Here is a 17,759-nt window from a genome sequence, read left to right as displayed (position 1 = left end):
AGTAGTGTGCCAGCTGACCTGACTGAAATGTAGATATACCTGTTGCGACGTCTCTTCCAATAAAAGAAACTGGAAGTATGTAAGAGCATCAGCAGAGCGTTACAGCTGAGAAAGCAAGACAAATCAATCTGAGGTCATTTAGTCTTTTTTAACAACCAAAAAAGCCCTTGCAAACACTGGTGAGTACAACTGCTCATATTTTAACTTTCAACAGCCAGCACTTCAGCTTTACTTAGACAGGATTTCTCTCTGTTTTTCTTCAGACTCTTGGCAAATATTTAACGACCACAGATCATTGATAGGAACATTGTTGGATCAATTGTAAGCTTGTTTGAAAAAACTGTTTCAAATATCAGGGACATTTTTTAAATATTATTTCAAACGTATTCTTAAAAATATCTTTTTAGTTTAATCAAACATTTGCAGGGATGAGTAAAGCTGCAAAGCTTGTATAATGTTTGTTTGGTGGGTTACAGTTTAGAAAAACTGACCCTAATTGAGTTTTCATGCCTTTGTTTGAAATCCACCCTCATACAATATGCAGGATTAATTCACTGAATATAAAGTTTAGTAAAACCTAACTAAGGAGTAAATATTCAAACCATGTATTTATTATTGAAACCAGATGACTCATATGTCCAATAGGGGCCCATTTGACCCGTTTTATCCCGTGTGTTGTTTACCATTTTAAAAAGGGCTGCTATTAAGATTTGGATTAGACTACCTGTACCCTGACACTTTAAAGTAGTCGGGGTTATTATGCAACCTGACAGATACTGTAAGTTTGCCTGCTATTGGTTACTGGTATGAACGTCACAACGAAGTGAGGTAAGCTTAAATACTTTGTCCTATTGTTTTTTCTCTCTGAAAAATTATGTTACATAACAAAGTCAAAAAAATGTCTGCCAAACAATTTGAACTTTGTCCTTTTAATAAATAAAGTATGGGTCACACCAAATATTCAGCTGTGGTAAATTATGAAAATATGGTATCTACATATACCCACATACTACTTGTATTACTATAATACTTTTGTTCTGTAATGTACTTACATGACAAAGGACTTGAATTCTAAGCTAAAGGACCCTGTCTTGACAAATATTAATATTAAACTCCTTTAAGCAAATGTTTGGTTGTTTTGTACTGGTGGCTTTTATTTAAGTTTTCCTGCATAGTAATTTACTGATAACAAACAAGCTAGAATAAGAATTGTTTAAGATAAGAGATTATCCGTTCCGGACATTTGATAAAACTAGAAAGTGATGTTTAATTTCTCCCCACACTTCTCACTTGTGTTCCCCATGTGCAGATATGGCTACCGCCAGGTGCCTTCATTCTGAAGATCAGTTTCTGTGTCCCATCTGTCTGGATGTGTTCACTGATCCAGTCACTACATCATGTGGACACAACTTCTGCCAAAATTGCATCACCCATAACTGGGATATATGTGAAAGGTGCCAGTGCCCCATGTGTAACAAGTTGTTTGACAAAAAACCTGAACTGCGAATCAACACTTTACTGTCTGAGATGGTCGCTCAGTTCAGAGAGTCAGCTCAACAGAAAGCCAGCAGCAGCAGCTCAGAGCAACAAGTCTTCAAACCAGGAGAAGTTCCCTGTGATGTCTGCACTGAAACCAAACTGAAGGCCCTGAAGTCCTGCCTGGTGTGTCTGACCTCGTACTGTGAGACTCACCTGGTGTTTCATCTGACAATGTCAGGCCTGAAAAGACATCAGCTGATCGACCCTGTGGAGAACCTGGAAGACAGGATGTGTCCGAAGCACGACAAACCTCTGGAGCTGTTCTGTAAGACCGACCAGACATGTGTCTGCATGCTCTGCCATGTTTTAGACCACAAGATGCATGATGTGGTTCCTCTCAAAGAAGGATATGAAGGGAAGAAAGCCGAGCTGGGGAAGACAGAGACTGAAATTCAGCAGATGATCGAAGAGAAACAACAATGGATTCAGAAAGTCAAACGAATTGTTAGCTGTAGCGAGAAAAATGCTGAGGCGGAAAAACAGTTAGGTGTTGAAGTCTTTACAGCTCTGATGCAACATGTTGAGAGAAGCATGAACTGCCTCATTGACACAATTGAAGAGAAGCAGAGGACAATACAGAAACAGGCTGAAGATTTTATCAAAGAGCTGGAACAGGATATCTCTGAGTTGAAGAGAAAGAGAACTGACGTTGAACGTCTCTCACACTCTGAAGACCACCTCCATCTTCTCCAAAGATCTCCATCCCTGAAAGCTATTCTACCAACCAAGGACTGGACAAAGGTCTGTATCCGTCCATCATCATATGAGGGGACTGTGGTGAGAGCTGTGGCTCGGCTGGAGGAGACACTCAGTGAAGCGATGCAGAAGCTGCTTGAGGCTGAGCTGGAGGCGGTCCAGAAATATGCAGTGGATGTGACTCTTGATCCTGATACAGCACATCCCAGTCTCGTCCTGTCTGATGATGGGAAACAAGTAAATCCTGGTGATGAAAAGAAAAATATACCAAACCACCCAGAGAGATTTTCTCTCAATCCCTGTGTTTTAGGAAAGCAAAGTTTCTCTTCAGGCAGATTTTACTTCGAGGTTCAAGTTAAAGGAAAGACTGAGTGGGATTTAGGAGTGGCCAGAGAGTCGATCAACAGGAAGGAGAACATCCCACTGAGCCCTGAAGATGGTTACTGGGCTATTTGGTTGAGGAAAAGAATGAAGTACAAAGTGCTGAGTGACCCTCCCGTCTATCTTAATTTAAAATTCAAACCCAAGAAGGTGGGGGTGTTTGTGGATTATGAGGAGGGTCTGGTCTCCTTTTATGACGTAGATGCTGCAACTCTTATCCACTCCTTCACTGGCTGCTCCTTCACTGAGAAACTGTACCCATACTTTAACCCGGGTCTGAATGATGGTGGTAAAAACTCTGCACCTCTGATCATCTCTCCTGTCAATCACACTGAGTGATCCTGTTGAGACTATCATACATGTAATAACTTCATGCACAATTTGATAAAAACAAAAACAAAGTGAAGTCGTAGTAAATAAACCTGGGGTTTCATTATAGTTCCTGAAGACTTCATTTGGATTAAAGACTGGCATCTTGACTTATGATCGCCAGAGAAAAAACTCTGATAATAACTAAGAAGTTGTCCAAGACTTCCCAACAGGATATTACTAAAGGCTGCAGTACATTGGACCAGCAGAGCTTCTCTTCAGGCGGGTTTTACTTTGAGGTTCAATTTAAAGGAAAGACCAAATGGACTTTAGGAGTGGCCAGAGAGTCCATCAGCAGGAAATAGAACATATACTATAGACTCTACGTTTGATAAATGGAAATGAATACGCCCTTAATGATCCCAGTCACTAAAACTCGCTGCTGTCACCCCCATCCTAAAACACCTGGACTCAACCCCGACATCGTGAGTATTTTCCAGCCCATCTCCAATCTCCCTATTCTGTCAGAAATACTGGAACGTTTTGTCTCCACCCAACTTAAACCCCACCTCAATTCCAACAAACTCTTCGAGACCCTTCTAATCCGGCGTCCACTCACAACACAACACAAAAACCGCCCTCGTCAAATTCCCCAACGACCTCCTCCTCTCCTTAGACTCTGGACACCTCAGCATCCTCATCCTCCTCGACCTCACTGCAGCTTTTGACACCATTCTCCTCTCCTGTCTCAAAACCTCCCTCAACATCACTGGTGCTGCTCTCTGCTGGATAAATTCAGATTAAACAGACTAAACAGTTCATCAATATCAACAACTGCCCTTCCTCCCCCGCTCCCCTGTCCCAAGGCATCCCCCATGGTTCAGTGCTCGGTCCTCTCCCCTTCATCCTCTACCTCCTCCCCCTCGGTAACAACATACGCCACTATGGCCTCCACTTCCCCTGCTACGCCGACGATCTGCACGATGGGGAACTCACTCCCCAAACAAAACCCTGACTGCACCAAACTCACCACATTCAAAGCAAAACTCAGCTTTTCAGAACAGCTTTTAATCTGGAATTATTGTTGGGTTTTACTGTATGTATTTTAAAGGATTTTTTGTGTTGTTTTTTATTCATTTTGATATGAAAAGCGTTGTATAAATAACATGTATTATTATAAATAATATTATTATTAATCAGTCTGTCTCTCTCTGAAGTCTGAGCCTCAGAAGGTGGGGGGGTTTGATGATCATGAGGTGGTTCTGGTCTCCGGTAATACAGTAAATGCTCCAGCTCATTGTACTTTGTCTTTTATTCCTCTGATCTGATTCATATTGATCATTCAGTTTTGATATCATATGTTGTTTAACTTCAAGTATTCCTCCTTTACTCACTGGGTTAAAACACAGGTTTCTCAATGCCACTTGTTTTATTTCTGGAAACACTGATGTGTGTGGAAGTGATTTGGAAAGTGTACATGTTCAGCTTAATGAAATGTAATGTGGAACACTCACACTTTATGAACCAACAAGTAAATATTGTTCTGATATCAAGGACTTGGTGAGGTGATTCTAGGGAGGGGCCTGTAACACTGAATTTGGACCCCCCTGTGGCCACCCTCCAAAATAGAAAATTACTATTTCTGATAGTGTTGCAGCAAAAACTGTGTTACTACTTGGGTCGTAAATAACAGGGATGTTTTTATTTCAGCAGTATAATCAAATATAACTGAACCTTTGTGTGGGTGTGAAGATGTGTATGTATGTTTGTGTACAGTATATCTTTCTTTATATATATTTGTATTCTCTGGGATGGTGAGAAACAGAAATGCAATCCCCCTGTCTGTGTAACACAAATAGATTAATTGACAATAAAGTTGACTTTGACTTTTGACTTTGAAGTTATTTATTTAAATTCTGTTACTAAAACAAACACCAATATTGTTTAGTTTTTTTGGCTATGACTTCATACTGAATTAGAAATGTTGAAGACTTGAAAATGTAGGGTTGCTAGCAATGGTTATCATAGTCAACAAACACATGTACTGACTTTCTATTCGACTCTGTGATGGTACTCATTCTTAAACCAACTACCCATGGTAACCCGTGCCAGCTGACCTGACTCAAATGTAGTTTTATATGTTGCAACGTAACTTCCAATAAAAGAAACTGAAAGTGAGGTGAGGTTTAACTATATTTCCTCAACGGAAACCTTGTGAGAGGGAGAGAAGAGCTGACATAGAAATAAGTCTCTTTGTTTCTCTCTAAAGAAAATTTCAAGTACGTCCAGCTATTCTCCACAGCGGTATCGCCTATAGACACTAGTAAGTACAGCTGATATTGTTAAATGTTACATTACAAAGTAGAATAAAACGTCCTTCTATTAGGTAAAGTATCTGTGAGCGTATCTGCTCTCACACATTCTCTCTCTCTCACACATAGAGATACACACATACAGGAAACACTAAATAATAAGGACCCTGTCTTCACTTGGGTCTACTAGCATGCTAAGATTTGGTAATTTCTACTCAATTTTAAAACAGGAACTAAGTCCCTCTTCACTTGTCAGCCTGGCTCAGTTTTTTTCCCCATAAATATTCAATTTGAGTAAACTCCTCTAAGCAAATAGCTGGCTGTTTCTACCGCTGTTGTTTTCTTTTTTTCCTGCAAATCCTTTCCTGATAACAACAAGCCAGATTAATAAATTGTTTAAGACAAGAGATTGTATATCCCAAACTTTTTATAAAAGTTAATCTCAAAAGTGATGTTTAATTTCTCCCCACACTTCTCACTTGTGTTCCCCATGTCTAGATATGGCTACCGCCAGCTGCCTTCATTCTGAAGATCAGTTCCTGTGCTCCATCTGTCTGGATGTGTTCACTGATCCAGTCACTATACCATGTGGACACAACTTCTGTCAAAATTGCATCACCCATAACTGGGATATATGTGAAAGGTGCAAGTGCCCCATGTGTAACAAATTGTTTGACAAAAAACCTGAACTAGAAATCAACACTTTCATCTCTGAGATGGTCGCTCAGTTCAGACAGTCTGCTCAACAGAAAGCCAGCAGCAGCAGCTCAGAGCAACACGTCTTCAAACCAGGAGAAGTTCCCTGTGACGTCTGCACTGAAACCAAACTGAAGGCCCTGAAGTCCTGCCTGGTGTGTCTGACCTCATACTGTGAGACTCACCTGGAGCCTCATCTGATAATGTCAGGCCTGAAAAGACATCAGCTGATCGACCCTGTGGAGAACCTGGAAGACAGGATGTGTCCGGAGCACGACAAATCTCTGGAGCTGTTCTGTAAGACCAACTAGACATGTGTCTGCATGCTCTGCCATGTTTTAGACCACAAGAGGCATGATGTGGTTCCTCTCAAAGAAGGACATGAAGGGAAGAAGGCCGAGCTGGGGAAGACAGAGGCTGAAATTCAGCAGATGATCGAAGAGAAACAACAATGGATTCAGAAAGTCAAACGAATGGTCTTTTTTTATGACGTAGATGCTGCAGCTCTTATCTACTCCTTCACTGGCTGCTCCTTCACTGAGAAACTCTTCCTGTACTTTGGTCCCTGTAATAATAATGGTGGTCAAAACTCTGCACCTCTGATCATCTGTCCTATCAGTGGACCCAAGTAAACACGTATTTAGATGTTGCATGAAAGGGAGTGTTGAATAAGAGAACAATGGGAACACTCGGTCTTTGATTCCTCTGATCTGATTGGATATGATGACTCAGTTTTGTTATCATAATCTTTTTTTAACTTCAAGTATTCCTCTGTATAAATCACTGGGTTAAAACACATGTTTCTCAATGCTTATTATTTCACTTCTGCAAACACTGTGGTAACCATTGATGAGTGTGGAAGTGATTTGAAGTGTGTACATTTTCAGCTTAATGAAATGTAATTAAGATTAAGATTCAACTTTATTGTCATTGCACAGAGTACAAGTACTAGGACAACGAAATGCGGTCTCTGCATTTGACCCATCCTAGTGTTAGGAGCAGTGGGCTGCCATTATGTACGGCGCCCAGGGAGCAGTGTAGGTAACCAGTGTCTTGCTCAGGGACACCACGGTGGCACTTGGTCTTTCGGGGACTTGAACTGGTGACCTTCCAGTTCCCAGGCCAAGCCCCTATGGACTTTGCCACCACCGCCCTAATGTGGAATATTCACACTTTACGTAAAGGTGTAGGTTTTTCTGTAATTGGGGTTTTGGACTGTACATTGTTTTTACATTAAGGAGAATGTATCCATAGTTGAAAATAATAATTTATCAACCTTTTCTGAACAGTACAATTATAAATTATTAAAAGTACTCCCAGTCCTGCACATCCCTCTGAATTCAGCACATCGCACATTGTATCATATATTTAACCATAGTCGATGTAAATATTGCTATATTCTTAATGTTATTGTAGTTTTCTTTAAACAGTTTTTTTTTATCAGTGTTTTCATTTTTCATTTTATTTTTATATACAAATAACACCATGAAAATTCCTCCTACTTGGCAATAAACCTGTTTCTGATTCTGGTTCTGATTCTGATTTTTTGTTAATATGTTAGATTTTGTTGCATGACTTTTACTTATTAGTACATTTACTGACTAACTTGACCTAAATAATACCCTTTTCACCATGGAAATCACAAGTTGTGCCTGACTGCGGTGTTAACGCCCATTGCCACAAGACTACACTACCCATGATTCCCATCCGGTGGTATTTCCGGGTAAGTATTGCTGACAGCCATATTTGATTCGATTATGCTGTTCTGCCTGCGACAACCAGTTTAGCCAGTTCTTGACACAAAAAAAACAAAAACGGTGTGTTTTTCTCCACTCCGCGGCCAGCTCTGAGGTTAATCCGCGACGAAGTCCTGCTGCTTTCATAGTAACAACAGTTTATAACCTGTAGTCAACGATGAATCCCGAATAGTAAGTGAACATTTTTATGTCGGTTATGACAGGTCCGGTTGAGCTGTCAGCTTAGCTTAGCCTGGGAAGCTAACGTTAGCTTCCCAGGCTAACCGTACAAAATGAACGTCAGCTGCTTTGTCTTCGTTGCTAAGCTAGCGAGTTGTGGGGCTGGTTTTTTTTCGTGTACGCACTTTCAAATGACAGCGTTGATATTGTGCACAAAACTCACGTTTGTCAGCATTTTCTGTTCAATATAACACCAGTTAAATCGAGGTATTATTTGGGTTCGGCCAACAATCGTTTTTAGCTCACTTTATGGTAACTGAAATGGGTGTAGCATTGTTAGCTAGTTGGCCAGCTAGCTTACGGCGTAGCTACGTAGCATTACTGTTGGGAATTTTGTTATTGAAATAGTTAAGACACATAGTGACAGTTTGTTAGTTTACAGTCCTGTCAGTAAAAACTATTCGATTTATCTTAACTGGTTTGGCGTAGGTATATCTACAGTTTCAGTGTTATCCAGCGCAAACAGGAAGTCGGTGAATGTGATCCTGATGATGTGGAGTTAGTTAGGTAATACCAGTCTCTCTGTTACTTCACTTCAGCAGAGGTGGAAGATGTAGTCAGATTATTAACTGAAGTAAAAGTAACAAGACATTTCTATTTCTACAGTGTAGAAATACCAGTGGTGTAATCTAACTAAGTACACTAACTCAAGTACTGTACATAATACTGAGGTTTGCTGAGTATTTTCAAATTATACTACTTTATACTTTTACTCTACTACATGTTGTTCATTTTTAAGCCACTCCATTTATTCTACATATTTGGTGACTTTGCAGATTTAGGTTAATGCAAAAATATAAATAGACATACATTATTATTATTATTATTAATTACTTTACCCAGTAGTGGATAAAGTAATTCAAGTAAACCCCACTATTGTCCAAGTGTTACATTGAAGTGATGAACACATTAATGCACCAACAATTTCAATAAAGTCATTTAATTTAAACGTGCCATTCTGCATAACGAGTACTTTTACTTTTGGTACTTAAAGTTTATTTTGAGGCCAATACCTTTTTTAGTTTGATTTAATTAAGAATTTGAATGCAGAGCTTTTACTTGTAACAGAGTACAGTTGAACCTGTAGTATTTATACTTTTACTACCTCCACTGACAATACTAGTTGTTATTATTGAATAATTCAATGATCCTCGGTTATTTGATTAACTGAAAGGAATATAATATGTAAAAAATAGTAAAACATGTTCATCCCTGTCTCTCAGAGTCCAATGTGATGTCTTGTTTTGTCGGAACTCAAAAATTGTCAGTTCATACTAAAAACTCCATATTCTTTATTTTATATTATTGGAAAATAATACATTTTGGGTGTTTGGGATGGGTGTTCAAACTGAAACGTATATTGAGTAACCTTAGGTACTCAAATGAGATGGACATGTTCCATTTTCTTATTTGCAGTCTCATCTTTCTTTTTTATGAGCTGTGACTGGGTGTAATAGTTAGTTAAGTATCTCTCCAAATATAGTACCTACATTTCACAACCTGATTTTTTTTTTTTAATACACTTTCCTTTGCTGACCGTAAACACATTTTCAACGTGCACATTTTAACAAAATAAACTCTTCCAAAATATTATTAAGTATCTAACGACTGTACGCAAATGTAAATGAGACATGGATCAAAGGGCCCGGTTGTAAGAAACTGACCAAACCCTTAACGCTAGATTAATTTGTTTTTAACGTGACGAAACTAACAAGCCTTTATTTGTGTGATCCAGGAGATGTTTTGATAATTATTTAGCGTTAATGTTGTTTTTTCCTCCTCTCTCCTCACAGTGACTATTTATTCAAGCTGCTCCTGATTGGGGATTCTGGTGTGGGAAAGTCTTGCCTCCTCCTCCGGTTTGCAGTAAGTGTTGTTTTTTCAGCCACTGTTGCGTAACAGGCTTTTATGTTTTTCATCTGTCGATGCTGTGATGGTTGATAAACACCCAGACCCACCTGTGTTTGTTTGTTTTATCCTAGGATGATACGTACACAGAGAGCTACATTAGTACCATCGGAGTGGACTTCAAGATCAGGACCATCGAGCTGGACGGAAAGACCATAAAACTTCAGATTGTAAGGAGAACGTAGCGCAATGGGGCTGTAAAGAGATAAGTAGTGATACACGTTGGATTGTATCTGTTGGACTGATGAGCTCTGTGATTTCTTCCTCAGTGGGACACAGCTGGTCAGGAACGTTTCCGCACCATCACTTCCAGTTACTACAGAGGAGCGCACGGCATTATAGTAGTTTATGATGTGACGGATCAGGTCAGTGCTTCACAAATAATATTTGTTTTTGTTGTTTGTGTTTTTATTCCTACAACTCACTGTCATCATCCCGTCATACTGTACAGTAATGCTCACTAATTAATGTTATCAACAAGATTAGATAACACTTTATTAGGGACAATAAAGGGTTACTAGAAAGAGATGAAGACACAAACAGGAGGAATAAAATAAACAGCTATATAAAGATACACCTAAAGAGAAACTTAAAAGAAGATAATGTAAATATTTTAGTATTTTTCAATTCTAGAAGTGTAGCATGTAAAACTTTTTGCTCAAATGTTTTTGAGACTATTCTCAGGACTGTGTTCAAATACAGTGCAAACAGACTGAATTGAAATGACACTGACACTGCAACTGTGATTTCTGAATTGCATCCTTTCTTTTACTCTCCTTTTTATGTAGAGGAAGTAAAGAAACCCGAGCTCTGGATTTATTTGTTGTTTGAGGTGCAATATATGACTCAGCAGCTCTCAGACATGAAGGAACTATTACTTTCCGCTTCGCTCTAATGCAGGTTTTTTACCGGAAAGTGGGCGGAGCCGTACTTTTGACCGGAAGTGACGTTAGCGCCTCATACTATATTTTCTAGCAAAACCCCTGCTAATATATCCGTAATGAAACTGTCAATACTTTTTGAGGAAGCCCCTGGTTTAAATATTTTTCCTGGTTTGGGAATGTTTGGTTTTATTCATAGGAAAAAAAGATGCATCATTGCCCTGTCAGCATTTTCTCCAACAGACCACTTGTGTTTGGCTGCAAACCGAATGTCATTGAGTAATAACTGTATTAATGTCTTCTTTGTACTTCCTGCCCTCAGGAGTCCTTCAATAATGTCAAACAGTGGCTACAGGAAATCGACCGCTACGCCAGCGAGAACGTCAACAAGCTGCTAGTAGGCAACAAGTGTGACCTCACAACGAAGAAAGTCGTGGATTACACCACTGCTAAGGTGAGTGGATGCACACAGCTGTGAGACTCTTTGATACAGTTTGTCCAGATTTCTGTATCTGAAGGGAAGATGAGATAAAGAGGAGCTGACTGAGCAGCAGTGTGTCAGCGGTCTGTTTTCTTAAGCCTCTGCGGTCTCATAGCCTTGGAAATGTGATGAGCTCAGTTTGTATTGTGAGTTTTGAAAGTGGAAAAAATAAACGTAATCGACTGAGCAGCTGCTCAGACAGCTGGCTGAACTGAGGGGAATGAGGGAGAAGTTAAAGATTTGAGGCATTTTGAATCATATTTGCATTTCTATTCATATTTTATGCAAATGTTGAATTTTGCATGCAAAGTCATTTTTATGGTCAAGCAACGTTTTTTTAAATCTCTTTTTGAAGAGTTTTAAAGAAATTAGTATCAAGTATTTAAACTGAAAGGATTAACACAGACTAGTCACTAAAACACCTTCTGGTTTTTCAGGGCACAAAATTAACTACTGAACCAGTGTAATGACTATTTCCTGTAAATAACCAGAAATTCTCTACGGCATTATCGTACCATCTATGTCCCCCTTTCACCACTGTATGTCTTATAAAGGCACTCTCTTGTCTAAGAAATGTAAATAGTAACTTAAAAGACTTCAAGGTTTGGTTGCAAGTGGGACATTTTATACAATGGACCCTAAAGGTTGTCTTTGATCAGAGACTATTTAACCCGAGTTGAAAAGGACCATGAAAACCAAACAACACGATGTCTCAGGAGAAGCAGTTGTCACACATCCTCTGCAGATGGTATGTTTTCAAGAAATGTGATTTATTGAACTTCTGTCGATTTTCAATCTTTCCAACTCCAGGAATTTGCCGACAACCTGGGCATCCCCTTCTTGGAGACCAGCGCCAAAAGCGCCACCAATGTGGAGCAAGCCTTCATGACCATGGCGGCCGAGATCAAGAAGAGGATGGGCCCCGGGGCCACGGCCGGATCCTCGGAGAAGTCCAGCGTGAAGATCCAGAGCAAGCCGGTCAACACCTCGTCCGGAGGCTGCTGCTGAGACCCCGAAAACCAGCCACGACCTGATATCCCCCCAACCCCCTGAGCCCACGACCAGTCTCAATGTTACCATGCTCCACAGGGAAAGAGAAGCAGAGAGAGGGAGGGAGAGAGAGGAAGACTTTGACTGGACCGGTGTGTAAGTGTGTGTGTAGAAACAGCACCAGATCCCCCACCCCTTCAAAGTCAGCAATAGGACGGTAAGCCCATCCATACCCACTCCGGGCGGCTCTTTTTTTTTCTTCTTCTTATTTCTTTACCAAAACGCACTCATACTGGAAATAAAAACCTAAATGTAAACAATTTTTAACAGTGTGTGAAGTTAACCAATGAAAGAAAACAAATGTAAACAGATGTTCTTCTTTTTGTTTGCCCTGCTCTTCCTTATTTTTCAGTTTGTTTAACGAGTCACTTTTTCTGAAAAACTGAAGATGAAAAAACCACACAGTTGTCTTTATTTCGCTGTGGATTACAGCATGACCTCGGCCCTTGAATCTCCTCAGATATTTGAAACACTTCAAATGAAGCACATGCTTAGAAAAACCAGCATCATGCATGTTCAGATCACATGCTCCCTCCGTTGCATGTGAGCGTCTGCAGTCATGATGCAGTCATGAAAGCGAGTGGCTTCCTGCTCAAACTTCACCCCGGAAACGTTCCCATTACTTCACATTGTCGGCCCTTAAAAAAACCTAAAAGAAACCATGTGCCAGTGCCTTTGTGGCAGGAGATTTCCATGACATGTATGCCTTCGGTGCTCTTGTGTTGCCGGCGTATTCCCCTCATATGCCCACTACAGTCGTGACTTCTTACGTAGAGAATCCACTTTGTATGATAGCAGTAAACATTCCTGTATATATCTATATTCGGCTCTGTGTGTGCTCTGCTGGTATTCACAATACAATAAGCATGTGCTGCATTGGGAGACGTGACGTCAGCCGTGTGTGTTTCTCTGCTAATGTTCCTCAACCAACAGCACAACCACAACAGGAGAAAACGAAACCTACCATCCCAGCTCGAGAATAATCTATAAACTGTATATATTTATACATAAATGTAAGAAGTGATTTGCAAATTGTGTAGAGAAGCGAGTGAAGCGAATGACATGATAAATAGCTGGAATTAGTACTCTCGGCAAGTGATTTGTGGCTGCGGACATGACATTTTTGTGGCACAATGTCTACTATTAAAACAATGAAGGAGATCTTTGATAACGGCTGGTCCTCTCCGTGTTGTTTTTTCCTCCTGCACACTCTCCTCACACTTGTCCCAGTTCAACCTTTTGTTTCAGGCTTTTTTCAGCCACCATAAGCTGAGAGGAATGATGATCTTTGGCCTGGATTTCTCAGGCTGCAGCTTTAAACAGCAGCTTGTGTTTTCACCGGTCTGTAACTTGAATATTCTATTGTTTCAGACTTTCAAGTAAAACTTTAAACTTAAGTTCACATTCCACAATATGTTCAGTATTTAAAGCTCAGTTTCTTTTTATAAGTTCTTGTGAACAAGCGAAAACATGTTTCAGTGGTCTTTTCAGGGTAAACTATACCAATGGATCAATCCGTGGGAAAATGTGTTTACTGAAAGGTGATAGAAAGGTTCCTCCGGCCTCTACGATGAAGAGGAAGAACTGAAGAAAACTACCAAAAACAATTGTCAAAAAGATAACTTCACAATGAATCAAATGGACTAATGCTTAAACAAACATCCATACAAAGATGAACAATACAGATCAAAAAGAAATGCATTAAAAACGTCACACATGCAGATAAGTAAAGAATATACTTTAGTTTGACCTCAGCTAAAAATGAGAATAATAATTAAGGCAGAAAGGCTTCTACGGAAATATTCCCCCTCAAATATCTGAGCTGAAAAACCACCACCAGTATGGGATACAAAATATGGTAATGTGTATATACAGTTAATGAATACACATAGTAGTATAAAGAACACTATGAATGATTACTCTTCAGGGTACAAAAGGCTTGAGGGATTTAAATGCAGCTTTATAATACTCACTGATCGAACTCCGTTATGTCTCTCTCTCACACACACACACACACACACACACAGATGGTTTAGAGTGTAGTTACAGCTCCTCGCCAATAGGGGGCAGCGCCTGCTTCTGTTGACTGATGATTATTAATGCAGCAGCAGCTCAGACTCCAACTTAGGGTCTGTTTCAAAAACAATGCATCACTGGGAAGTCCCAAAACTTAAACATGGAGCATATAGGCTCTACATGAAGAAAAAAAGAACCTTTAGGACCGAATACTTTCTTTAAAAATAATTAAAAGCAGCTATTGACAGGCTCTTCTTCTGCACTTGTCTTCAGTTGTTGCTGTTGATGCTCTGACTGTGCTGTGGTTAAAGCTCTGAAAACAGCTGGTAAAATCCGGGGGAAGAGGAGCTCCCATCTTTTTCTTCTATTAGGGTACCAATACCTTTTTTGGAAAGCACAAATAATTAAACATTTTCAGGATTTTTGTGAGTGAAATACAAATGTACAAATGTAGTTTTATCAAAATACATTTAAAGCAAGGAAAAGTCAAATGTATTATTCACTGTAATTGATGATGCTTTCATCTCTTAAATGTAGCTGCTGGTAAATGTGGGTTGTGAATTCCTCTCAGGAATAATTCAAGCTTTATCTAAACCTATATTTGTTTTCTGATGACATGTTAATCAGAGCAACATAAACAAAACATCATACAGTCAAACACTGACGAGGAACATCTTACTGCACAGTGAGTGCTTTTTATATACTACTACTACAGGCCTACTACTTTTACTTTTGTGAGGGTTTGAATGCAGTACCTTTACTAGTAGTGGAGGATTTTCAGTGTGTTAGAAGTACTTTTACTTCAGTCAGAGTCAGAATGCAGTTTATTGCCAGGTACGTTTACACATCCAAGGAGCTTGATTTGGTGTGTGTTGGTGCGAACTTAAATATCGAAGGAAATAAGTTGTACGAGGTAAAAAAAAAACACACATTTAAAAAATATAATAATATAAATATATATAATATAAAAAAGTATTTTCACTAAATGTAAATATTTATAAAAAAACAAACTATAATAGATATAAAGAAATAAAAAATAAAACTATAATAAACTATTTATTCAACTAGTGGTTTGCACCCGTCTCAAAGTGGTCGCGCTTGTGTTCATGAACAGAGTTTCTGTGTGAACCCCACCCCCCCCCCCCTCCAATCATTTAGCAGCAGCACACTCTGATTATATTAGGCAATAAAAAAGAAAAAGAGCAGCTCAGCCCCCCCACCCCTGAACCCTTTTCAGCGGCACAACAAAACCCACAGTGAGCAGAGAGATGTTTTGGTGTGAAGGAATGGAGGTGGGGGGGGGTGTATTTCTGAGTAGCTGGGTCTGTTTGCCGCCTTCGTTTGTAGCCGGTTGCTGGGTGATGTTGGGGTGGTGGGGGGTTATTTGTGACAGCTGCAGAGTCCGAAATCCCCCCCTTTTTCTTGCTGCTGGAGGGGGAGGGGTGTGTGTGTGTGTGTGTGTGTGTGTGTGTGCGTGTGTGTGTGTGTGTGTGTGTGTGAGAGAGAGAGAGAGAGGGGAGGTTATTATGAGTCCATGTGTGAAGTTCAGTCTCATTGCCAGGCTGCTGCTCACCAGCTGATGGCTCACTGTAGAAAAACAAACCTGCAGTGTCACACAGCTGTCACACACACACACACACACACACACACACACACACACACACACACACACACACACACACACACACACACACACACACACACACACACACACACACACACACACACGCCACAAACAAACTCAAATGTGTCCGACAGCTGTTTATTTTATTCGTATGGTATGTTAAGAATCAGAATCAAATATTCTTCCCAAAAATGTCAGTAAAGTTAAAACATCTCAAATGAAAGGAGAAGTTTAATAAATCACATCAAATAAATTCACAAGTACATAAAGTAAAGCTGCAGCCAGTTATAACACTAATAAACTAAGGATATTGACAGTGTGCTTGTAAAGATGTACTTGGTATTTATGTGTGTAAGTTAACCAGTGAAGATGAAAGGCAAACATTAAATATGTAGGCATACATCTCACGTTTAATAAGATTCAATAAGTCCAAAATCTTGCTTAAAATAAGTAGCATGGCTCCCGGTAGACCCCCACGAATATAACAACACACACACTATAACACCCCTTGTTGTGCAATGCCAATTATGTGCAATATATATATATACACCGTTAATAACTGTGCAACATATAACTGGCTGCTATACATCAGAACTATTTCTGAGGTCTGTTTTTGTGTATTTTGTAAAATTGTCTAATTCTTGTATATATTTTGTATCTTGGGTTGAGGAACCATGAGTGGTTGTAACATTCTAAACTTGGCTGGATTTGAAGTAGGGAAAGGTTAACGATGTCTGCAGGAAATACCCTTAAAGCTATCGTCATTCCATCATACTAAGCTTCTTTGGCTCTTCTTGCTGTAACAAATGAAAACGTCCCCTCTGTGGGATGATTCAAGGTGTTCTGATTCTGATTAGCAGAGCAGTGAACACACATTAGGTTAACATACAAAATGAATGAAGAATCACCAAAACATACAAACAGATTTGGTATATTTTAACTATCTACACCCACGTGCAGATAGAGATCCAGTAACCGTGGAAATGTTTATTTATAAATGCATTAAAGGACGTTTTTGATACAGCAATTCATGCAACAGTGCAGGTATTTCACTTTAGTTTACCCGTCTGAGTGAAAAGTAGGACTTCTTCTTCTCCTTTTATCTGAACGACCTCGGTTTGCAGCCCTCTCTGTCTCCTCACATGTCTTCAGTCTGTTTGCGCCACATGTTCTCTGTGTTTCTGACTGACAGCTGTTCCCGGTGTCGCCACAAACAAAACAAGCCCCGACGTGAACTCCGCTGACTGATCCACACATCCTGCCAGGCTTCTACGCAGCTCATAAACAGTGACAGGCTCTTACTGGGTATTTTGTGTGTGTGTGTGTGTGTGTGTGTGTGTGTGTGTGTGTGTGTGTGTGTGTGTGTGTGTGTGTGTGTGTGTGTGTGTGTGTGTGTGTGTGTGTGTGTGTGTGTGTGTGTGTGTGTGTGTGTGTGTGTTTCAGCCCTGACATGACTCTTCTCCTGCTGTCAACACTGTGCAGCTGTTTTGTCTTTTAATGGGAAACCACATTTTATGATCTATACAGTAACAGATACTTTTACCTACAAATTTGAAAAGGTGTTCAACTTCAAAAAACACCAATTGAGTGTTGCAAACTGTCCAGTGAAAGTGTGTGGCATTGAAGAGAAATCATGCACCAAATCATCACACCAAATCATGTATTCAAAGATTCAACAGCTTTACTGTCCGATGCACAATACCTGCAGGGCTGGGAAAGAAAGTCTTTAGTTTGAGGCTCCTCTCACAATGCAACATGCAGAATATCTGAGACATAAAAAAGGCATAAAATAGCGACTTAAAGTGACTTAATGGTGCTAGTAAAGAAACAGAAATATCAAAAGAACCAAAAAAGAGGTGGTCTGCACATCACTGCGACTCACTGCCACAC

The 17,759-nt window shown here is 39.8% G+C and overlaps 2 protein-coding genes across 3 annotated transcripts; both read left to right on the top strand.

Annotated features, from left to right (window-relative positions):
- Positions 1-70: 70 nt before the first annotated feature.
- On the top strand, positions 71-4,818 carry LOC134864226 (E3 ubiquitin-protein ligase TRIM21-like). Of its 2 annotated transcripts, none has more exons than XM_063883039.1 (2): positions 71-179; positions 1,310-4,818. In XM_063883039.1, the coding sequence occupies exon 2, from the start codon at positions 1,312-1,314 to the stop codon at positions 2,953-2,955; it is 1,644 nt and encodes a 547-aa protein (XP_063739109.1). In that variant the 5' UTR covers positions 71-179; positions 1,310-1,311; the 3' UTR covers positions 2,956-4,818. The 2 variants fall into 2 exon arrangements, with proteins under 2 accessions (XP_063739109.1, XP_063739110.1); XM_063883040.1 differs by having other exon boundaries at positions 78-179; positions 264-4,818.
- A 2,844-nt stretch (positions 4,819-7,662) lies between these two features.
- On the top strand, positions 7,663-13,400 carry LOC134864227 (ras-related protein ORAB-1). The gene is made up of 6 exons (XM_063883041.1): positions 7,663-7,861; positions 9,703-9,775; positions 9,892-9,987; positions 10,087-10,182; positions 11,021-11,152; positions 11,990-13,400. Exons 1-6 carry the CDS (start codon positions 7,848-7,850, stop codon positions 12,185-12,187), a joined length of 609 nt encoding a protein of 202 aa, XP_063739111.1. The 5' UTR covers positions 7,663-7,847; the 3' UTR covers positions 12,188-13,400.
- Positions 13,401-17,759: the final 4,359 nt, after the last annotated feature.

This window comes from Eleginops maclovinus, chromosome 5, assembly GCF_036324505.1.
Source record: "Eleginops maclovinus isolate JMC-PN-2008 ecotype Puerto Natales chromosome 5, JC_Emac_rtc_rv5, whole genome shotgun sequence".
NCBI lineage: Eukaryota > Metazoa > Chordata > Actinopteri > Perciformes > Eleginopidae > Eleginops > Eleginops maclovinus.
The sequence above is the reverse complement of the archived record's forward strand: the minus strand, read 5'-3'. Positions and strand labels throughout refer to the sequence as shown.